General features: G+C 40.0%; 1 protein-coding gene across 1 annotated transcript in view; it reads right to left on the bottom strand.

Annotated features, from left to right (window-relative positions):
• The window catches only part of SF3B3 (splicing factor 3b subunit 3), a 43,279-nt gene that overhangs the window by 4,891 nt on the left and 13,399 nt on the right, over positions 1 to 24,989 (bottom strand). The window contains exons 9-20 of the mRNA XM_045533982.1: positions 22,625 to 22,790; positions 19,933 to 20,028; positions 17,374 to 17,446; positions 12,267 to 12,418; positions 11,647 to 11,802; positions 10,704 to 10,859; positions 9,904 to 10,047; positions 8,173 to 8,295; positions 6,955 to 7,109; positions 1,229 to 1,403; positions 284 to 489; positions 38 to 194 (exon numbers count right to left, since the gene is read on the bottom strand). Of these exons, the coding sequence (XP_045389938.1) occupies positions 38 to 194; positions 284 to 489; positions 1,229 to 1,403; positions 6,955 to 7,109; positions 8,173 to 8,295; positions 9,904 to 10,047; positions 10,704 to 10,859; positions 11,647 to 11,802; positions 12,267 to 12,418; positions 17,374 to 17,446; positions 19,933 to 20,028; positions 22,625 to 22,790 (1,759 nt within the window). The remainder of the gene's footprint in view (positions 1 to 37; positions 195 to 283; positions 490 to 1,228; positions 1,404 to 6,954; positions 7,110 to 8,172; positions 8,296 to 9,903; positions 10,048 to 10,703; positions 10,860 to 11,646; positions 11,803 to 12,266; positions 12,419 to 17,373; positions 17,447 to 19,932; positions 20,029 to 22,624; positions 22,791 to 24,989) is intronic.

Below are 24,989 nucleotides of genomic sequence, written 5' to 3'. Positions count from 1 at the left end.
GACCTAAGATCCAGGAGAACAACTGGCTGATTCCTACCTTGTGCAAAAACTCCAGTTTTTCCCCATTGTTCACAAGCTTGTAAGTATAGACAAACCCCCCTGCCACAGATCGGGGGTTCAGTATCAGGTCCTTGGCCACGCCCACCAGCACATACCAGTCTTCCCCAGTGTTGGAGAACCTGCACACGGCCACACTACATACAGAGAAAGCACCAAGAGTCAGGCATTAGTCAAGACCCCCTGTTCGAGTCCACCAAAACCTGGATTATCTTGGGCTTCTTACCTAAAAGCTGCCTCATTCTGCTCCAGCTGGACAAGGTCCAGTGTGTTCCCCTGAATAGGATTCATCACCCGGATCACAGACGCCCACTGCCCACTGCCAGCCTTGGGAGCTCCAAAAATGGATTCAGGAAGGTTTTCATTGAGGAACGCCGCTGCCATCTCTGCAGCCAGCTCCCGCTCATCCTCCCCTGCTGCTTCCACCATTTCCTAAACCCAAAAAGCAAGGAATTGAGTTGAGAGGTGGGGGTTGGATGAGTAGTAGATTAAGTAGCAAGAACACTCCGGGGGGAGTTCATGATATATAAAGTAGCAAACTGTCATCCAAAACCAGGACTTCCCAAAATGAAGATTAAAGAGAGAGGTGTACAGACAAGAAGTGGGAAGATCATTAAAGGGAAAACCAGATATCGCCAGTTACATATCAGTAGAAAATGCCAAAAAGAACATTGGCTTTGGCAAATACTGCACTAGTGGTTTGAGAAACATGAAAATGAAAACCCCATTTTTCTACCTAACCCATCTGATTTCTCTTGCTAAGACTACTTGTCTCCTCTCTGTCAGACTGGACACAGTTCTATATGGTTGTGGCTATTTGGTTTTTGCTGAGAAATGATCTCTGGAAAGAGCTGGTGTTGTGGGGAATATGAAAACTGTCTGCTTTGGGCCTGCATCCAGGAAACATATAACACAGTCTATTTTGGAAGCTCAAGGAGTAAAGAACTCTGTTCCAGACGGGAGCTGAATTCTGAATAAACCTAGATCAGTGTATTAGTCCTGGGTCCCAAGAAAGCCTCTAAGCCAAAGTATTTGGCAAAGGATTCTGCTTAAAGGACCTGAAAGAACTTTAAAAACAACAAAGAACATAATCAGCAATCATGGGGATTTAAACTTTTCAACACAATTTCACACACCTTCTAACTGAACCCTTGAAGGTCAGTCTCATTACCTCTGCCATCTGCTGCTTTCTCTGAGCTTTTGTGGCCTCAGTGTAGGCATTGTGGTCTGTTTCAATGATGATAAGGTTGTTACTCTCAGGGTGGATGACAAATTTCCTGGGCGTGTACTGTAGCGGAAAGGCTACTTGATTGAAGACAGCACCTAGCTTCTCCAATGCCAAAATCCTATGACAAAAGGCAAGGGAGTCAACAGGTCACTCACTGGGGACCTAGGAATCGGTTTTGAAACGGACCATGAGAAGTTACAGCAAATCCCTGAAGCTCTAAGGTTGGTAATAGGCAATGTGAAACAACATCCTTATAATCTAAATTCTGCATAGGAGACAATATGGACAAAGGCCACCTTCTTCAACAATACCTCACCACTGTTCATGGCAATTCTGGTTTTTTACCAATGAAACACATATTATGGTCGCCAAAAAAATTTTTTTATCACTCCAATGATAATGTGACAGTAGAGAGTTAGAATTTCCTCTTGATTATTACTGACAAACTCTAAGAACAATACCAAATTTGTTATAAAACACAATTACCTGAATATATACAGTATTTGTACTGACTGCACTTCATAAAATAAAGTGGATGTGCTTCTAAACGAAAATCACCTCAGCTTTAGGAAATCTGTGACAATGCGAGAGTGTCAACAGGGGACCCACAACTTCTGTCAAATGGGAAAGAGATGTACACGTGAGCCAAACCATGTGCAAAATGAGCAGAACCCATGTACTCTTAAAAATATAGTTACTTGATCTCTAACTACACGGAGTTGCATTTGTACTTTAAATATTCTATATATTAAAACGTAAAAACCTAAAAAGAAAATGAAACAGGAGATGACACCAGACATGAAATGCCAAATAAAATTTTGGAGTTGGGAAAAAGGTGTGGAGCCAACAACGAATTGAGCCCCCAAACCTGAGAAAAGTTTAAGAATTAGAAACACAAAGAGCGTATCTATTTGACAGAACTGGAGCAGTTACTGACTGCTGCTAAGTTTCGCACTACAGACGCAAGAAAAAAGTGTTCTTGCACTTTCTGTCTAACTGTGGCAGCCAATATTGAACACAGGGTAAAAACATGGAGAATTTCTGCCACTCAGGAATAACCTTGTCAATACTGAAGAGCCCGTTTTATTCTAAAGAAAAACCTCAAATTTGAGTTTCTGTGAGAAGTGTTGAGAAATAGCCCCTACCACCCTCACCTGGTTGATTACACTTGTAAAAGCTTACAGGTTAAAACTCATTAAAAGCAAGCCAGCAACTCTTTGGTTAAAAAAAATCAAAAACAGAAAAGAAACACAACAATCTCAGACTTAAGGTATGGAATATGAGTCAAGGAAGGAAAAACGATAGGCAATGTAATTTGCTAAAATGCCAAATATATCCTTTGTCCCAGTAAACTCCACTTGTAAGAATTTATCCTACAGATTTATTCGCACATGTGGAATGATATATGTATCGTGTTTTCCACTGCAGCACTGTTAAAAGCAAAACACTGTAAATATTCAAGATAAGACTAGTTTAGTTAAATAAACTATGGTACCATCCATGTAACAGAAGACTCTGTGGCTATGAAACAGACCATGAATGCCATACAATGTTGATATCAAGAGATTTCCAAGACATACTGTTAAGTTTGAATAGCACAGAGTAAAACAGTCTATGCAATATACATACTATGTACAAAGAAAAAGAACATATACACATATTTACTAGTACACACATAAAACTCATGTTTAATAAAGATACACAGGAAACTAAGGAGAGAAAAGTGGCTGAAGGATAAGCTTGGAAAAGACACATCTATTTCAAAAATAAAGGAGCTACATAATCATGCCCTTCTCTATTCAATAGTCATCAATAGCACTCTTGAAATAAAGGAAGCAAGGCATTTGGGGTTATGTAAAACTTTACTTCAAATCTATTTTTCCTTCCATTTCTCCATTATACCCCTCCATGAGCACTAAAAATAATGGTATTACTGTTATTCAATTAAGATAATTCAAGAAAATAGAATTGTTAAAGAATTCTCAAGAAAGTAAGAATGGCTAAAGAGCTATATACCTTTTGTAAAAGGCTTTTAATAGAAATGAGAATAGGCATTCTTAACTACAGGTATTCTTTCTGAAACTCAACTACCCATTCAGCTGATAAACAGATTTTTCTCCTCAGTCCCTCCCACACATAAATATACACTGAGATCTATTCTCTATGGGCCAGGATGCTAAGCTAGGCCTTGGGACGCTCTGGTGAACAAAACAGAAAAGACTTGCCCCCAAGGGAACTCACGCTTCTATGATTCAACAGCAAACCAGTAATTGCTCTACCTCTCCTAAAACCAAATGGCAATGAAAATCAAAGGCCAAGAGACTTATGTTGTACAAGTGAAAATAAGTAAGCAAGCAGTCTTTTTCAATAAATTCTCCATCACTCTGAGAAAAAAGAGCCAGTATCAGGCAGGGTATGATATCAAGTAATCTGATTTTATATTTGAAGAGTTACCCAGAATGTAGCACAGAGTCAGTGAGACACAACATGGAGGAGAAAAACAAGGCTGCGAGACATGGACAGATGGAATGAGAAGATTTAACACACACCTAATCAGAACTCCAAAAGGAAAGAAGTGAGAGAACAGGAAAATAATGAAAAATTTCCAGAATAAAATAAAATGAACCAACAGATCCAAGAAGCATAACATAAACCAAGTAAAATAAAGAAAATTCCCGAAGAACTGCAGAAATACCCCCCAAATAAATACAGCACATAAAATCTGACCACAGATCTAAAAAAAAAAAAAAGGAAGACAGAAGAAAACCCTTTCAAAGTGCTGGGGGAAAAAAAACACAGCTGAACGAGAATCATATATAAGAAGAACAAAAAATAGTCAAAATATTTTCTGACAAGCTATGATTGCTGGTATTCCCACTCCCATGGATATCCAAATTCTGAGTAGTAATTAGCATATTCCTGTATCTGGAGACATCAATTAAAATATTTTACAAACATCTAACATCTGAGTGATAAAGCAAAACATTTAAGCATCAAAAACTGTCATTTTGAAAGAAAAAGTAAGTACAGCATAAAACAGAAACCACGACCACTGACCCTATGGTTCTTGTTCCTCTGGTCTGACCCACACATTGATGTGTTTCCATAAAGGCACCTACCATGGCAACAGACGCTAGGCAGAGCACCTGTCCTCTGGGAGACACATACAATAGTGGAGTGCAGATGGTCCCATGCTGTATTCTTTCTTGGAAAATATGAAGTTAACCAGCATTTGTAAAAGTGGGGGCATGTGCCATTGGTAATACCCAAGATGACTTCGCGTAGTTCTCAGATGGACTTGTAAAAATGTAATTATTCTTTATTTATTCATTTTTTTTTGAAACAGAGTCTCACCCTCTTGCCCAAGCTAGAGTGCTGTGGCGTAAGCCTCGCTCACAGCAACCTCAAACTCCTGGGCTCAAACAATCCTACTGTCTCACAATCCTACTGTCTCAGCCTCCCGAGTAGCTGGGACTACAAGCATGTGCCACCATGCCCAGCTAATTTTTTCTATATATTTTTAGTTGTCCAGCTAACTGCTTTCTATTTTTAGTAGAGACGGGGTCTTGCTCTTGTTCAGGCTGGTCTCGAACTCCTGACCTCGAGCAATCCTCCCGCCTCGGCCTCCCAGAGTGCTAGGATTATAGGCGTGAGCCACCGTGCCCGGCCTAAAAATGTAATTATTAAAAAAAAAAACCACAAAAAACTAGCCTTTTGTGCTACAAAGGACACCACTGAGAAAGTAAAAAGATAATCCAAATTGTAAGAGAAAGTATCTGCAAATCATGTATTTCATAGGGAAATTTTATCTTGAACATACAAAGAACTCTTACAACTAAATACTTAAAAATACAGTAACCCAATTAAAAAATGGGCAATGGATCTGAATAGAGATTACTCCAAAGAAGAACAAGAAGGCAATAAACACACTAAAGATGCTCAACATCACCAGCCATCAGAGAAATACTAACCTAAACCACACGACACCACCTCACACCCACTAGGATATCTAGAATAAAAAAATCAGATGATAAGTGCTTGCAAGGATGTAGAGAAACTGGAACCATCATATTTGCTAGTGGGAATGGAAAACGGTACAGCGACTTTGAAAAGCAGCCTGCAGTTCCTTATTTAAAAGTTAAACACAGGGTTACCATTTAACAACAATTCCACTCTTAAAAGTATATAACAAAAATGAAAACAAGACCACACAAAAACTCATGCATGAATATTCATAGCAGCATTAGTCATGAAGCTAAAAAGCAGAAATGATTGGTTCTAACAGTTAAGTACCATAATGAGTGGTGTTTAATCAGCTCCCAAGAACTCTGCTTTTATCTGTCTCACACAGTGGCCTTCTGTGATTGAGTTTTGGAGGGAAGTATGTCCTGCTGCTAGGAAAGTCTGAAAATCTGTGGGGATCGTCTAAATCTATAGGAATTCAGGAGTTAGGAACCATGGATGAAACTACACCAAACTACAGGCCTTAAAGGACAAGGGGAATCTTGACAGGCAGAGATGTATGTGGGTAGGGGAAGCATTCCAGGGGCAGGTACAGAGATCAAAAATATTAAGGGATGTATGGAGGAGTGCAGAGAGATCAATTCTGGAATAGAAGGTATACAAAGATGTTGAAGGCCAGAAAGATAGAAAGACTGTGAAAAGATCCTGAAAGCCGTTGCAAAGAAATCTGGGAGCTCACTTGATAAACAATAGTGACTGGCTTAGCAAGAGGCCACAGTTTCGTTATGAATATAGCCAATAGTTATAACCAGGATGTGAACAACTTTGGTGGCTCAGACGCTTAAAAAAAACTCCACAAACTTGAAAAAGCCTAACTGACTAGGTCATTTTAGGTTATTTTCCATCTTGCTAGGAATATAATATAGATAGTGCTCACTCCTGAAGTCAGAAGTGTCAGTATGAACCGACAACTTGCCAACTTGCTAAAAGCCTAATTAACTTATATTGAAGTTAAAATTTGACATAACACTGCAAATGACAAGACACTAAAAAAAGGTTACCTATGATTCAACTTCTAAGTAATCCAATGGCCTTGTCCTTTTGCTGGAAAACAAAAACCTCCGGGGCAGGCCCAGTGGCTCATGCCTGTAATCCTAGCATTCCTAAAGGCCGAGGTAGGAGGATCGAGGCCAGGAGTTCGAGACCAGCCTGAGCAAGACCCTGCCTCTGCTAAAAATAGAAAACTTAGCTGGGTGCAGTGGCGGGCACCTGCAGTCCCAGCTACTCGGGAGGCTGAGGGAAGAAGATCACCTGATCCCAGGAGTTGGAAGTTGCAGTGAGCTACAATCATGCCACTGCACTCTTGTCTGGGCGACACAGAAAGACTCTGTCTCAAAAAAAAAACAAAACAAAAAAACAAAAACAAATAAACAAAAAGCCCCTTCAAATTTTAGGAAGAATGGACTGTACTGCTAACTATTAAAGTCTAAACAGACATTAAAACTCCAAACATCGAAACTTGGCTCCCAAGTACTGAAAATCTGTGCCAAACGAAGGTTTCAATTTCAACACACGAGTCTTATTTATGGTAAAGTGTCGGCTCTCTGCCATATCTTGACAACCTCTTCCAACACTCTGGCAGAACCACAGTCTGAGCCCTTGGCAGAAAGTCTTCCTGTTGGGCTTCAAACATGAGACCCACTCACCTCAGGGTGTTGGTGGAAATGGCCACAATGCCCTCAGGACACTGTTCCGAGGCGAAGCCAGATGCAAATTCTAGGGTCTCATAAGACAGAGGGGTGAGATGAAAGCGAGACTGGTAAGAATAGCTCAACCATGAGCGGCTTGACATGGCCAATACCTGAGGAGAGAAAAACATCTCCAATAAGCTTGGGAACAACTCAAACATGGGATGCTGATCAAGCACCCTATCCCTAAATTTCAGTCTGCAGGATATTCTAGAAACCTAATGGGCTATCTTAAGAAAAAGAGGCCTAGAAAAGAGGCAGTATGGTTTGATATATGCTAAAAGCATGGGCTGTGAGCCATATGACCAAGACTAATCACTTAATCTCCCTGAGCCTATGTCCAGAGTATAAAATGAAAATACTGGCCGGGCGCAGTGGCTCACGCCTGTAATCCTAGCACTCTGGGAGGCCGAGGCGGGTGGATCGTTGGAGCTCAGGAGTTCGAGACCAGCCTGAACAAGAGCAAGACCCCGTCTCTAATAAAAATAGAAAGAAATTATATGGACAGCTAAAAATATATATAGAAAAAATTAGCCGGGCATGGTGGCACACGCCTATAGTCCCAGCTACTCAGGAGGCTGAGGCAGAAGGATCGCTTGAGCCCAGGAGTTTGAGCTTGCTGGGAGCTAGGCTGATTCTACAGCACTCATTCTAGCCTGGGCAACAGAGTGAGACTCTGTCTCAAAAAAGAAAATACTATCATCACAAGGCTAGACAGCTACAAGGATTAAATGAGGTAACACGGAATGAACTAACCAGCATCCAACATCATTAATATTCTTAACCACAAAGGATATGTTTCCAAATCTCTTTCACATTAGATGAATACACTGCATCCATGATATTAATGTAAGACTGGGACAAATCATGGCTAATGGTGACACGGATGGGAGATTCCAGCTACCCTCCAGCCCTATCTGCCCAGTCAGAGGGCTGAAGGGATTGGTAACAACCCACCTATAAGCAAATCCTGGTGCAGTGCCACAGAACCCCAGTTAGGAAGCTCTGGATTAAGGAATTCAAGATTTCCCACATAAAGAAAACTAATCAAGACAGATCTAATGTCAAATCAGCTAAATAGTGGTGAATCAGTGAAAGTAAAGCTTACTATGAAGATTTTTCTCAGCTGGTGCCATTAACATCCAAACATGCTGTCTGCCCCCTTCCATTACTTACTGCCTCCTGGCCTTGCATTCGGACACGGAAGAGCTTTACAGGACGGGACCCCAGGTATCGAGTGCGAGTGTCAGACAGATCCCCAGTGACAGGGTCCAGGACGGTCCTCAGCAGCACACCATTCTAATCAAAAGGAGAGGAACATGTGAAGCCTACTCATGGGGGAAGCTTATCAGTTATCATAAGGAAATTTCTCCCTTGGCTATTGTATACAGCAAATCAGAGTAGATGGAAAAAAATGACTTGGTGGTTTAAAAAAGACTCTGATAATCAGATAGCCATTCATTCTCTCACTAAATCACTTATTCATTCAAATAGTTACCGAGCATCTCCTTATTTTTTGCTTATATACCCTTTAAAATTTTTTTTTTTTGCCATATACAATAAGCTCTTCTTTACAATTTTAAATTTTAAAATAGATCCACAGTTAAAAATAATCAGGCTATGGTCTCTAAACACCATTTCCCCTAAAATGAACAAGGCACCTAACAGAAATGACTAATTTTGGGCTGGGGCAAGATTGTTCCAGATACACGTGGGACACCTTGTTGTGCAAGAAGGCAAGGAATCCGCTAAAGATAGTAGGATCATGTTAAAAGGAACCAACTTCAAAAGGAACTCCCACTTGCCTAAAATGAGGCAATTTAGTACACCCCCCCAAAAAGGTAACAATAGTTCAAAGCACAAATATACAAAAACCCACAGGTTCATGGTATTATTTTTAAAAAACAACAAAAAACCCCACTTCACAGGCCCCCAAGGAAGGGAGACTGCTATGGCCCTAACTTTTTACTCTGAAACAGTTGAACAATTGTGGGAGGGGTATCGTTTTCCTATATAAACTGTATTTAGCGTAAGCAAAGAAATGGAGCTGGATTTTGTCTTTGGAGAAGAATTCCAGCTAATTGAATGCAGAAAAAAAATAGAAAATCATCATTTTTAACCCCTAATAAAATGAAAAATCTGGGCAATGTGTATCAATAGCTCTAAGTATAAGATCAATGGGGGCCAGGCACACTGGCTCACGCCTGTAATCCTGACACTCTGGGAGGCCGAGGCAGGTGGATTGCTCAAGGTCAGGAGTTCAAGACCAGCCTGAGCAAGAGCCAGACCTCGTCTCTACTAAAAATAGAAAGAAATTAGCTGGACAACTAAAAATATATAGAAAAAATTAGCTGGGCATGGTGGCGCATGCCTGTAGTCCCAGCTACTCAGGAGGCTGAGGCAGAAGGATTGCTTGAGCCCAGGAGTTTGAAGTTGCTGTGAGCTAGGCTGACACCACAGCACTCTAGCCCAGGCAACAGAGCAAGACTCTGATAAGAACCCTGACACTATCTTAGGTTCCTGTTTTTCACAGCATGAAGAGCTGAGCTGCTTTGACAACAGGGAACATTTAGCGGTCCTTTATTACTAATGGAGCCAATTATATACTGTGACATATTTGTTTCAAAAGCTGAAATGATTTGAGAGAACTACAGGTGACCCTTGAGGCCTCCATCTAGTTCTGACTGCAGCAGCAATCGCAAAGCATTTTTAGTAGATGTGAAGACTCTTCATGAAAATACTTTCTTCTCGGCCTGGTTTGTTCTAAATAAAGAGCTAAGAAAAGTGGAATGCAGGGCAGAACTGTTCGCTTTTCATAAGGTGCGTACCTGGAACCACAGGCATAGAAAACACTTGTATCAAACAACGGAGTGGACAAAACTCACACAAGGCCTCTGGATCTCTTACCTGTAGCCCAATATTCAGGTATAGGAAGCCGATCGAGCCCCTCTCACCCAGCTCATCCTGCTTCTCAGTCCCACCCATTTCCACAATACACAAGGACTCAGGCTGGGCTGGGAGAGCCTGCATGCTGAGAGGCTGCAAACAGTCCTGTGGGGAGACGTGGGAGAAAATCATAAAAACATAAAAAATTACTAATTTTGGAAAAATATACCCAAATTTAAATTCTAAGATTGAAGAAGTGCTTTCCTGTACACAGGAAAAACCCCAGGAGTGAGTTCTAAGACAGTAATCAGTTATTAGTTAAACTAAATCTCAGAATAAGCTTTGGGAGAATCATGCTTTCCTTTTTTTGTCAAAGCGCATAATGATAAAAGTAAACATAACAAAAGACACCTCCCTAAGTCACCTACGGATCTGGAGCAAGTCATTTTTTTTTTAATTCATTTTAATTTTTTTCCTTATTTTAAGTTTTTTTTATTGTTTTTGTTTTCTTTTTATTCTATTACACAAGGTACTTTGTTAGTATCAAGTCAGTTTCTTTTCAGGCAAACAGTCTTGAGTTTTATGGTTTAAACTACAAAAGGGAGTTGAGGCTTAAGCCAAAGAAATATTTAAGTAGTCTCAGATCAACATCCTTAAAGCACAGCAGAAGACTCCTCAGATATGCTACTATGATAATCAAGAGAAGCAGCGGGTATAGATTCTGAGGTCCAAGCCCAGCTTATATCAGAGATGGACATCAGGAGGGGGCCAGGTGCTCAGGTTCCAACCAGGAGATCCTTTAAGTTAAGGTTGTCACTCACTGAAGGGTCCAGAGAGATGATTCTGACAGTGTTGTCCACCAGCCCCACAGCCAGGAAGCGAGATCGCTGCTCTCCAGGGGGTACATTAGCCAGACTCATGCATACCACATCTGCTGACATTTCTTTCCGCTCTGTATACTCATTCAGCTGCCCTGACTACAGGAGGAAAGACAGCAGGACATCAAAACCACAAAGAGATGGGTCTAGATCCTCTAATTTGCCCCAAAACCCTAGGCCCAGAGAAGGAAGGCAGGCTGTTCAGATTTCTTTCTGCTTCCTCTCCCTCCTCTTACTATAGTCAGTGACAAAAATTTCTCGAGTTCCCAAGACTGAATTTAACAGGCTAACAGCAAGGAAAATTAATATCTACCACCAACCAGAGAATGAAGAGACCTTTGACAATGTCAATGTGCCACAAATTTTCTAAGGCAACCTCTCAGGAAATGGAAATGGATAAAACTCTTTCTCTGTTCATGAGAATACTTTGGGTAAAAAGGAATTCAAACATGATAGTTACAAAGAAATGTCAACCGTAAGTACAGTGAGACTATAAAAGTTGGCCATACCAGAAACATCCTGAGAGTAAGATATTTAAGTGTACCCACTATCCTTCCATATAGAACAAAATAAATTTTCTGAAATGGACTCAAATTGCAGAAATTAAATCTATGCCAAACATTTGTTGGAAAAGTAGAGGGCAAAGTACAGGAGGAGCAAGTGTTTCATTTCATTACGAGGAGGGCATTTCATAACTCCAATTAGAGTTAGACACACACCAACTTACTCTTTTTTCCCCTCCATAAAGGGCCAGATTGGCTTGTGGACACTTTCACTCCCCAATTCTATTTCTTGTGGCTATAATCTAGACTCCTGAACTACAACTCCCATCTTTACCTCTGGACTCTACACACTAAGTCCCACAGTGAATGATTAAATAACATACGGGATCCATCTCAAAATAGACCAGCTCTCCTCCTGTCAGGGCTATCACCACTTGCCGCTGGTTAACTGCACACTTCACAATGGTTTTCTTTCCAGGCGTCTTCCACTCATTGACTCTCTTGTCTGCTCGTATGTGCCGAATGCCATCTGGATACACCTAGAGTTAATAACAAAAGGAAACTTGACTTAGCAATTTATTCAACTCATCACTCAGAATGACCCTCATGCCTATCGAATCTGTCACCCTTGTCCAATCTGGAGCCCCTGTATTTGAAGTACCAGTTGGGTCAGTGACAAAAAAGAGTTAACAGGAAACAGGCATGGTCAGCTTTTTAAAAGTTCATGTTTTACAATGTCTACTTCAAACAAATTCAAATCTCATTAACAAAATACTTATAAACAACTTTAACAGAGAGGAAAGCAGCAGTGACGTGACTCTGTAATAAAGAGAAAAACAGCACAGAGAGGGGATGTTATATGTCAAAATTAAATGTTCCCTCCCTAAAGCTTGCTGGCAAATGAGGGTGGAAAGAGACATCAATAATAGCAGTCTACACCACAATGAGGGCAAAGAAAGAACAAAGCAGGCTGAGGAGGTAAGCGAGCTCTGACAATCCTCACCTGCACCAACGCATCATCTCCTAACAAGGAACAGGACAAGGTTGGAGTGGTGCCCAGGAACCCTGAGTCAGTCACTTCTTCCACAGTCTCTCCGATGGACAACACAAGGGTGGCATTCACGAAAGACACAATGATGTAGGCATCAAACTCATCTGAAAAAGGAAAGAAAGGAGTTGGTTAGGTAAGAACTCATTAGAATTACAAAGTCAAGTGAAACACTAAGAGTTTTCTCTCCAGAAACCTTCCAAGGCACTTCTGTATGCAGTCATCACACACACGAAGAGCATAGGCTGACCCAAAAGATATTTAGGAGTCATAACAGCCTCCAGATATATTCTGCTTCCTTAATATTTTGAGACATGTGCTGGAAAAATTAGAGCGGACAAAGCAAGGGAATCAGAGGCATGAGGAATTTTTGAATACTACAATATTTATGTTTCTCAAGCTAGAGCACATTTGTGCCAGTTGCCAATCACAACCCATTCTTAAAAGATACTCCCTATAACCAGGAAAGATCCCAACTTCTTCCGAAGAAGCTTATGTAAGAATAGAAGCTCTAATGAATAAAACAGATTACTTAAGCCTCCACGAGACTAAGTGATTCTAGAATTGGAAACTGAGAATCCTAGTCCTAATGGGAATGATGTAGAAACACTAGATAACCAGGAATTGGGAGCGGGGGTGGGGTGTTTATACTGTTATTCCTTGACCTCTGTGGTTTTTCACTATTTAGAAATACAAGAATCCAGTGTTCATGCGCAATCCTATTAGGATCTGCTTCTCATAATGAAACCCAGTTGGATAAATAAACACTACTGAGTTTCTCCTGTAGATCCCATAGTTAAAGGCCATCTATTTCCCATATACCCACTCTACAACATGCAAGAGCTTATGTGTGTGTGCCCCATATCCAGCATAATGTTTGGCATAAAGCTTGATAATTATTGGACAATGGCACGCTTATTTTTTTAAAAGTTGAGATTTCTCTACTTTACAATTTTATTTTTGTATCAACTCCCCATTTTCTGTCCCCCTTACCCAGAAATCAAGCATATACGGGACATAATCACAAGAAAAGGTATTAAGCTGGAGTGGCCATCTCACTCCTAGCAGTAGCAACTACAGGACCCTGTTTGCCTGAGCCCCCCTGTCAGACCTCAATGCCACAGGGCTAGTCCACCCCACCCATATGAAGGACACACTTGGTTCTGATTGCTCCAAATGAGGTTCAGGTGAACTGAAGTTATAGTCAGCATTCTTTGTAGTTTTTTAGTCAAGTGAAGATATATAATTGGTGTGGCCTACAATAGTGTTCTGACCTATTAGCAGGACATAAAACAATCTGGTGGGTTGCAATCAGCACTTTATAACAGAAACAAATACAATTTATGAGACTGCCTAACACATAGTAAAGGTAAGTACTGCTCTGCAAAATTTTTGTTTCAGTTAATACACGTGTGTGTACTGGGCTGGCTGAAAAGCAAGGAACACAGATCTTTCCCAGTGGGTGTGCTCTAATGGCTATCCACAAAGGGTTCAATTTCCAATTTACTCATAAGGAGTAAAACTGGACAAGAAGAATGCTGGTTTTTAATTGTTTTGTCATAACTGTCAACATATACCAAATGCCTTAAGGATATCTTGTAAAATGGCTTTGTAAGACTGCTATCTTAAAATAAGTAAGGACATGGTTGTTCCTGAAATGGATGTCTTAATAGCTTACAACTAAACCAAAATCCATCTCCACATGACACCAAACTTGGAACCTTTATACTCCACCCCTCAGTTTTTGAACTGGAAATTTCTGGTGTGTAAAAATAACAAATTGTTTAATTTTAACATTATTTGAATACTGTATCATTTCCAGGGTTCTTATTCCTGAAATCTAATACCTTAAAAGCTGTGTCAGAACAAATTAAAAAGCCAAACAACAAAGGGCTCTAACTAGCCGGATTTCCAGCCTCTTTCTTCAGTCAAGGGGAAAAGGGGAGCTTCTAGAAAACAGACCATACACCTTCTGACTTTCGTGAAAGAGAATGGGGGCATGGGAGAGGGAGGAAGGAAGGAGGAGTGCCTGGGTCCTTATCTTCCATTTGACCAAGGCCACAGAATGCTCAGATATAAAAGAAAAGAGATGCTCAGTGGGCTTAAATTGAATTGCTGGACAATTCAATAAGTAGCAGAGCAATGACTGAGGTCTGAAAATTCTTTTACATCACAGATTTCCTCAAAATATCCATTACCCTGTGAATATCAAGCACACTAACTTTTACCCCTTCCATTCTACAGCAAGAAAGACCTGCAGCAGATTACTCTTATGTCTTAGGGTGATTACAGATTAAAAGTTGGAGCTTGGAACAAAGCCAAGTTTCAGTCACAGTAAATGACTAGAAACTATAAATATCTACATTGCCCTTTTCTAGGAGTTGCAAGTCTCATGTGAAGGAACATTACATCATACCCAGTGAAGAATCTATTAAGGTATGAGAATACATCTTTAGGTCTCCAAAAAACATAGCTGCTATCTATCTGAGCTCTGCTGAAGCACCCCAGAGAGGGGAATGCTTTACTCTTCTACTTCCCTTGCCCTAGGATCTATGGCTCAATAATCAGCTCGCTCCAAAGGGTAAAGCGAGCGAGCGACCATCCAGATGACTGACACCTCCAATATCTCATTCTCATTCACTTTATAGTCAGAGTACCTGATGCTTCTCTTGCTTCAGCAAAGTCCTGAATACACTCAAAAGCTCCCCCCAGGTCCTAATCTTTCAGTCAGTACACCTAGAATGTACAACTCCAAGGGAGAACATGAAGCTAAGGTTTGCTAGCTACAGACTCTTTCAGCTTAGTGAAAGAAGAAAAATTAGTCATATTTTACAAATTCTGTGGGAGAAAGTAGAGAAACTGATCCCTGCCTCAGCCCACCTGATGAACAGGCAGACGGGCGTGTATCACTATGATGCACATTGACATATAACTGCAGAGTTACCCTCTGAGAGACACCATCAGGGCAGCCTCAATATTTTGTGCAGGTCCCTCTCCATGGGTAAACTATACGACCCCACAAAAGACCCTAGCAGTAGGTACACACCTGTGGTGATCGGCACCTTCACCAGCCACCTGTGGAAGAGAAAAAAAGGCTTGGTATTGGTAGTGTGCATCACCAAGTACCAGCCAAGGTTAGTATTCGCCTGGAAGACTGCACCGTGTATGGACAGAAGGAATGTTCACTCCAAAGTAACTTGGGGTATCTGAAAAGAGAATGAACAGAGAGAACCTGACCTATTTTTGTGGGTAACTGCCCAAAGTATAGTATCTAAAGAGTAAAATCTACCAGGATATAGTCCTTTCCTAGATTTTGACACTTAGTAAAGGAGAAAAATTGTCAGCTGCAAGTTCCATCATGCAACATACTGCCTATCACTAATTTAGTAAAATGTTCTCTCCAAAGAGCCTTCCCTGATGCTCAAACACATGCCCATTCCCTCTCCTCTAACCCCTCCTGGCAACATGTTTGTGCTGTTCACCACATTAGAAAACACAACAGTTTTGTGTACTTGTCTTCTTTTTTAAACGGCATGTGCTCTGAGACAGGGATTCTATGTTAATTGCTCTGAGTACATGGTGGGCATTCAAAATGACTGCACAATGAAAACATAGAACTTATCCTAAAAGAAACCAGCAAAACCCACAGACTCTGACTGCAATGTTGGTCAAAATGGGCATTGGATCAGGATTCAGGAGACAGGGAAACTGTCCCTATTACTTAGATGGGCTATCTTGAAAGTTAACTCCTGTAACTTTCTGCCTCCTTCATAAAAGTGATGGGTGACTTTTCTATAAACCTAAATCTGTATCAAAATGAAAAGTTTGTTTTTAAAAGTTAAAAGAATAAAAGAGGGAGCATACTAGTTTATCTCAAAGCATCTTTCTAATTCAAACAGTCTAGGCAATGTCTTCAAGAGCCATACTATCAATAAGCCACCAAGTCAAACATCAACTGAGTCACCACACTGACCAGCTTCCTTATATAGATTACATACAAACCTGATTATCTAACAATTATCTTTTCAGCTCAAATAAGCCTACCAATTTCCTACTCATTTTTCCCTTTCTACTTAACTCAGATTTAACTCCAATGCCTACAATGAAAACAAAATCCACAAAAATGAATATTCTACTAATAGAGTTTTTAAAACATAACAGAGGCTTTCCTCCTACACATTTCCCAGCTCCCTTAAACTTGTTCCTACAACCAGAACATTTAAATATCAGGAAAAATTACAGCTGTTTTCTTAAAAAAAAAAAAAAAAAAAAAAAAAGCCTTGTCTGCCAATCAGGATGATTTTACTCACCAGTCCCATATTCCCAAGGGAATAAGAGGAAACGAGGTCTAGGAACAGAAATGACCTATAGCCCCAAAGTGATAGAACGGAAAATAACACTGAGTTTATTTTATGGGATCGCAATTTAATTGTCCCAGGACTTCCCTGCTACTGCACTACTCTAAATGCTGACGTCACTTTCAAAGTTTTACAATGATGTGACCATTTTTATCCAAGAACTCAGATTCCCTCCTCTTTCTTCTCTATCCCTTCTTGTCTACTTGCTCTAAAATTCTGATTCGACTCAATCAATCTCTGCTCTTGTTAAGCACAAGTAGGACTGACTAATTAACCAGCTTTATCAAATCTCTTAATTCCTAGAACACCATCTTGAACTTTACTGTGGTTTGAGCACATAGTTGAAGAAAAATGAAAAAGCAACAATATTCCCTTACACCATACCTCTTACACAGACGGAACCAGTTTATGAATATAAGGTCAAAGAACATTACACTTAACAGCGTTAGGATGCTGAAATGTTTCTTCACATACTGAAATAAGAACAGTCACCCTATGTCCCCTTACCCACTTGCACAAAAAGAAGTAGTAGGTGAAGGCATCCTAATTGGAACAGCCTCAAAAACACGGTGCTGGGCCAGAAATGTTTCTGGTATACGGTGCTAGATGAAGTGATGAAGAAGTATCAGGAATGCAGCCTCTTAAGCTTTCTTATGGCAATGGCACTCAGACCTTCGTTTGACTAGTGGGAAAGGGCTGCTTACCTTCAATGTGTCGACGCACTGTCCAGACAGCATTGGGGTTACCGGGTAGCTCAGAAACAGCCATTTCCGACACCTGACAGGAGAGGATGATCCAGTGAGTGTGCAACTCTCGGCTACCTGCTTACAGCTACACTAGACAGTGAGGTCTCAAAGGCAGTGTTCCTACTATATGCTGGATTTAAAGGATGAAACCATCTAGTGAAGAACCTGAGAACCAAAACAGAGGTACTGGTTGTCCCCATGTTAGACTTTAGCAAAAGTCATGGAATGTATGGTGTATGGGAGGATATAGGTGTTGCAACCCAAACCATACCCTTCATTTGGGTACAGCAAGCCTGCATCCTCCTCAGAAATAGCAGTAACCACTGGGAATGTAATAAGCCATCTAAATTAGCATCCCATAAGGCCAAATCCCATCTGAACCAATTCAAATGCTGTTATACATCCTTTAGGAAAAACATTCCTTTGGCTGGCACTCATAAGTTAATCGCCACCTCTCAGGGAACTAACTATTTTGTCTTTCCTATTAGATTTTTAGGCTCCTTAAGGTCAGAGTCAATAATCCTCTAAATGATCTATAGGTTTTCAAACCTGAGAGCAAATAAAGTATCTTAAGATAAATACAAAATGATCTAGAGGGAGAAATTGCATGTGGGTTATATGTGAACTCTCTGAATTGAATTCTCCCAATTTTTTAGTAAATATTGAACCAATCTAAAATAAAGATTATTAACGTATTTAAATTATCTAGAGACAATAAATCAGACCACTTACTATATCATAGTGTGTAACCACATTTTATAGAAAGAACTCAAAGTTTATTCAAGGAAGACAATACCCTTTTCTTAGTTTATGGATATAAAATAACAGGAAGACCTAACAACATTATCCTTAATAAAGTATGTCAAGTATGCTACACTCTACACCAAATATAAAACTGATAGTCACCCTGCTCAGCCGAGACCACGATCTAGCCAGAGAAAAAGGTCCAACAGACTTATAGGAACAAAGCAATGTTCAAAAATTTAAAAATATTTTTATATACAACAAAGATTTGTTTACAAATTTGAAGGGGTGAGGTGGCACAAAAACTAAAAAATGGCGACTCCTACTTGATGACAATTCTTAATCTTTTACACTGTACACAAATTTTGTTAATGCATATACACATATTTTTGCAGAAAGTGTTAGTTTTCATCAGATATTCATTAGGATTCAATGAGTAATAACTATCTAAATAATCGAGAACTATGGATCTAAACTGGGTCCAGGTCACTGAAAATGTGGTGAACTGATGAATATTGTGGAAGAGTCAAAAAATCTTCAAATTCCTTGAAATAATAGTAGGTAACATTTAACACTTCATGCCATATCTTTCTTATGCTAAATGCTTCATATTCCTCACCTCATTTAATTCACATGATCCTTTAAGGCAGGTACACTAAGTCCATTTTATACAAGAAAACGTAAAATGGACTTAACAATGGCCATTCTTAAGACATTATTAATAAGTATTAATAATAACGTCTTACTAAAAGCTTGGTAACAGCTATTAAGTGGTAGAGCTGGAATTCAAAGCCAAGGTCATCTTGGCTGTTTCTAATAAAAATTTATAAAAACATGCAGTGGGACTCCTGAGAGCTGTAGTTTCACAATCCCAAGCTCTGAAAACAAATTGTTACAGGAAATTTTATTTTACTCTTAACAAAATCAAAGCCAGGGCCACTGCTAGAAGGTATCAACACTAAGACTATGTTAAGAGGAGGATGTGGGATTTGAGAAGATAATTTTGAGTCTATACTTACAAGGTCCAATAATAAAAGATTCACTAAATAAATTCTAATAAATCCACTTTGGTGAAATATCACAGAAACATTAAAAAGATGCTACTTAAGAGCACAGAGTGATAACAAATTTAGTAACATACAAAAATATATACCCATCATTACTATCTAAAAACTCTGAATAAAGACTAAGACTAGGCTGGGTATGGTGGCTCATACCTATAATCTCAACACTTTGGGAAGCCAAGGCAGTAGAATCAGGAGTTTGAGACTAGCCTGGGCAATATAGCGAGACCCCATCTCTACAAAAAATAAAATAAAATAAAATAAATAGCCATGTGTGGTGGCACATGTCTATAGTCTTAGCTACTGGGGAGGCTGAGTTATAAGGATCCCTTAAGCCCAGGAGTTCAAAGTTACAGTGAGCCATGATCCTGCCACTGTACTCCAGCCTGGGTGAAAGAGCAAGATCCTGTCTCACAAAAAAAAAAAAAAAAAAAAAAAGAATAAGATGAGAAGGAAATAGAGAGTGAATTGTTCCATGCAGATTTCCTAGCCTCCCTTGTCATGGCTAGTGAGCCTGGAGCTACCATGCTAACAAGCTAAAGAATAGGAAATCTAAAGTACAAACTTTAGGGAAAGAGAGGAGGATAAACATACTTTCTCATAGATACATTAACTCTTTCTTTGACCACATCAGAGTAAAGCCATAAATTTTAGCTTCATCAATGCTGCCCTCAAAACCTTGCAGATTATCTAGAAATTCCAATCTTACCTCAAGTCCGTGCCTTAGGACTCTCAGAGATGATCTGGGGCCCCTACCACAGGCCACATACAGCTGTGGAGTATCTTCATTGGCCAGATCAGCTATCTGCACAGAGAAAAAGGAGAAAAAAATGTCTACCAGTGCTAAGTTTCCCAACACAACTGATTCCCTGGGGACAAACTACTTTACAGCCTATATATTGGCTACTGGCCCTAGGACATAAAGAGAAAAAGCCCCAGTGTTTGAAAAAGGAAACCAGTTTAAAGCAGCAACTTGTTCCAACAAAAAAAACAGTTTAAATCATTTCCTAAGTTAGCAAAGGAACTTTTGTATTTAGTGAAATAAACCTCCAACTGGAATTGAACATTCCCTTCCAATTAAAAACATTGGTAGGCCGGGCATGGTGGCTCACGCCTGTAATCCTAACACTGGGAGGCCGAGGTGGGTGGATCATTTGAGCTCAGGAGTTCAAGACCAGCATGAGCAAGAGTGAGACCCCATCTCTACAAAAAATAGAAAGAAATTATATGGACATCTAAAAATATATGTAGAAAGAAATTAGCCAGGCATGGTGGTGCATGCCTGTAGTCCCAGCTACGCGGGAGGCTGAGGCAGGAGGATTGCTCGAGCCCAGAAGTTTGAGGTTGCTGTGAGCTAGGCTGACGCCACGGCACCCTAGCCTAGGCAACAAAGTGAGACTCTGTCTCAAAAAAAAAAAAAATCGGTAATATTCAATCCAAGGAGTAAGAAGGCCAGGTGTGGGGGCTCATGCCTGTAATCCTAGCACTCTGGGAGGCCAAGGCAGGGGGATCGCTTGAGGTCAGGAGTTTGAGACCAACCTCCGCAAGAGCCAGACCCCATCTCTACTAAAAATAGAAAGAAATTAGCTGGACAACTAAAAATACAAAAAATTAGCTAGCCAGAGTGGTGCACGCCTGTAGTCCCAGCTATTTGGCAGGCTGAGGCAGGAGGATGGCTTGAGCCCAGGAGTTTGAGGTTGCTGTGAACTAGGCTGATGCCACGGCACTCTCACCCAGGCAACAGAGTGAGGCTCTGTCTCAAAACAAACAAACAAACAAAAAAATACATATATATACATATATGTAACAAACTACCGTATCAATACCCGCAACTTTGTCACCAATAGCAAACACATTTATTCCTATCACATTTAATTTTGTAGATACCTCCCGTTATCATTTACCTTCACTACCACTGAAAAATTATATTTATTACACCTGCTGTTCGTTAGACTACACAGAATCACAACTGCCCTACCTATGGACGCTCCCATGATGTAGCTGACCAGCTACTGGGTAACTCTGTACCTGGCCATTCAGCCACCAAATAGCAAAGCCATGTATTCTCATATTGATATCCCCAACATCTAGCTGGTTTCAAGTACAATTATGTCTTGATGAATATGTGAAAAGAGGTGAATCATTTGTATTGTAGTTTTGGCAAACGGGACAGTTCAAATGACAATTCTTTTCTTAACCTTCTGTAGAGCAGTCACACAGACAAGCATGTGAGTGCTGAATGTATATGGCCTTCCCACTGCCCTCTTAAAAAAAAAAACTAATGCACCCATTTTAAATACATCATTTTGTTATTTATAAAGCCTTAATAAAGGACATAGATACATAGCTGGGCATGGTGGCACACACCTGTAGTCCCAGCTACTCAGGAGACTGAGACACAAGGATCACCTGAGCCCAGGATGAACGCTGCAGTGAGCTACAATCATGGCACTGCATTCCAGCCTGGGCCATTTAAATAAAGAAAGATAGAAGGCCGGGCGTGGGGGCTCACACCTGTAATCCTAACACTTTGGGAGGCTGAGGCGGGAGGATTGCTTGAGGTCAGGAGTTCAAGACCAGCCTGAACAACAGCGAGACCCTGTCTCTACTAAAAATAGAAAAAATTAGCCAGCAGTGGTGGAACGGCACCTATAGTCCCAGCTACTCAGAAGGCTGAGGAAGGAGGATCGCTTGAGCCTAAGAGTTTGAGGTTGCTGTGAGTTAGGCTGATGCCGTGGCACTCTCACCCAGGCAACAATGTGAGACTGTCTCAAAAAAAAAAAAAAAACAGAGAGACAGAGAAAGGAGGAGAGAGAGAAAGAAAACAAAAAGAAATGCATACAACTATAACTAGACTGTTAGGTGATAAAAGGTCAAATTCAGAACACTATACAGTGTATGAAACCACTTACTTTAAAAAGACAAAAGATAACACATATAAACATACACATAACTGCAGATGCAGAGAAAATGCCTGGAAGCACAAGAATTTGTTAATAGCAGTGGCCTCAATGGAGCTGAGGGTTGAGAATACTGAGGAGAGGACTTTCATCTTTCACCTTTTACATGGTTTGAATTTTTACATTAAACCTGAGTTTCATAATTTTTTTAAAAAGCACAAGGATTTACTGTTTTTAGTGCCCAAACTTTTACCTCTAACTGCTTCACCTTGACACACTGGTGATTTCATAGATACGCTAACAAACGTGTTTCTTAGACCAGACCTTAATTTAACTGGAGGAAAACATTATATTCATTCAATTTTATATTCAAAATCAGCTGGTAATTCCCAAATGACTCATAAGGCAAAAAATTTAAAAATAAAAATTAAGTTAAAAATAAATAAACAAAATCAGTTGGCTGGCACTGCTAATTGTGGAGGTGACTGGAAAGGCTCACACCTGGCAAAACAGAATGGGAGAGAGGCTGTCCAACTCATCGACCAGCACGAGGTTTTTGAGTGGTCTTGGCTGAAAGAAGAATGTGTCTCCTTCTTCCAGAGGCATGGCAGATGAAAACTCAGGTTCTTCATCATCATCTCCAAGATGTGCAATTTGATATAAGTAACTGGGGAGAAGCAGAGAAGAGAAATTTGAGTTAACATGTTCTGTCTAAAGACAACATTTGACATCGACGTAATGTAAGAGCTATTAGATATTACTGTTATTAATTTTAGTAAGTCTGACGGTGAAGCATGCTAGCTGGGATTTGTTAAGACAATTCAAGGAGGCCAGGTACAGTGGCTCAGGGCTGTAATCCCAGCACTTTGGGAGGATCACTTGAGGCCTGGAGTTCAAGACAAGCCTCAAAACTCCTGACCAAACTGGGAAACACAACGAGACCCCATCTCTACAAAACATTTTGAAAAATTAGCTGAGCACGGTGGTGTGCACCTGTAATCCTAACTACTTGGGAGGCTGAGGCAGAAGGATACCTTCAGCCCAGGAGTTTGCCACTGCAGTGAGGTATGATAACACCACTACACTCCAGCCTGGGCAACAGAGCAAGACCCTCTAATTAAAAAAAAAAAAAAAAAAAAGCTCAACCAACATCACCAATTAAGGAAATGCAAGCCAAAAACCACAATGACCACAATGAAATATTTCATACCTACTAGGATGGCTATGACCAAAAAAGTGGGAAACAACAAGTGTTGGGACAAATTGGAACCCTCATACACTGCTGTTGGGAATGTAAAATGATGCAGCTGCTATGAAAAAGTTTAGTGGCCCCTCAACAAGTTAAACACAAAATTACCATATGGGCCAGCAATTTCACTCCTCCTAGGTATATACTCAAAAAATTAAAAATAAGGACTTAAACAGATATTTGCACACAAATGTCCACAGCAGTATTCCCAACAACAAAAGGGTAAAAACAACCCAAGTACCCATCAACGAAAGAATGGATAAACAAAATGTGGTGTGTCTACACACACACACAAATAGATTAGTCATAAAGAGAAATGAAGTTCTGATACCTACTACTAAAAGATGAACCTTGAAAATATTACACTAAAATGAGCCAGAGACAAATTGAACACTTAAAAATAGTTAAAATGGCAAGTTTTATGTTATATATATTTTACCACAATAAAAAAAGCAAGGGAAAAAACTTGCTGCCAAAAAAAAACAGATACTGTATTTATTAGCAGAGATATTTATATTACGGTTTAAAAAAAAAAGTTACAAAATGGTACATAATTGTTTATAAAAACATTTAAATACAAACACACACAAGAACTACAGAAAAAATGTCATATTTGAATGGAAGGATTAGAAGTGACATTTGTTTGCATACATATTCTAATTTTTCTACAAGAAAAATTCCTTGGGCCGGGCATGGTGGCTCATGCCTCTAATCCTAGCACTCTGGGAGGCCGAGGCGGGAGGATCACTTGAGGTCAGGAGTTCAAGACCAGCCTGAGCAAGAGCGAGACCCAGTCTTTACTAAAAATGTAAAGAAATTAGCCAGACAACTAAAATAGAAAAAATTAGCCAGGTTTGGTGGCACATGCCTGCAGTTCCAGCTATTTGGGAGGCTAAGGCAGGAGGATCACTTGAGCCCAGGATTTTGGGGTTGCTGTGAGCTCAGCTGACACCATGGCACCCTAACCCGGGCAACAGAGCAAGTCACTGTCTCAAAAAAAAAAAAAAAAAAAAATTCCTTGTATTAAAAGAACTAAAAAATTAGAAATGGATGAAAATAGACATAACAGGCTAAATGTGGAAAGGGCAACCAGGTACAAACCAGGCAAAGGAGAAAAACAGGAAGAGTCACTGAGGAATAAAAGGCACATTTAAGAATGGGAAAAGAGTTGGAGACAAGACAGAAATGGCACAGACTCCCAGATAATACCTTACTGAGCATTAGATTAGCAAAGTGGTTTGCCTATACTTTAGCAGATACTGACAAAACCATGTCATCTTATCTCGTGTAGGTAATGTGGAGTCTTGGACACTGGTCTTAAATTCAAGGCTGGAGTTGAGATTTCTTCCATTTGGCAATGAAAAGCCATTAAAGATTGTAACACAGGGATAGGGAAAATTATTTCATCAAGGTTATATCTTGTCTGTTTGATAAAATGACTCTATAAAGGCTGAGTTTTGCAGGAAGGCAATGAAATGAAACAAGTAAACCAGTGAACTAGTGCAGATTAGCATCACAAAAGGATACAGAAGTAAAAAAGACTTAGCACTGAAATGAAAGTGGTGGAGGGTAAAAAAAAAAAAATTGAGATTTTACACTTTAGTTGCTAGAACTAGC

Source organism: Lemur catta, chromosome 20, assembly GCF_020740605.2.
Source record: "Lemur catta isolate mLemCat1 chromosome 20, mLemCat1.pri, whole genome shotgun sequence".
NCBI lineage: Eukaryota > Metazoa > Chordata > Mammalia > Primates > Lemuridae > Lemur > Lemur catta.
Note: the sequence above shows the minus strand (reverse complement) of the source record. Positions and strands in the feature narration are given on the sequence as shown.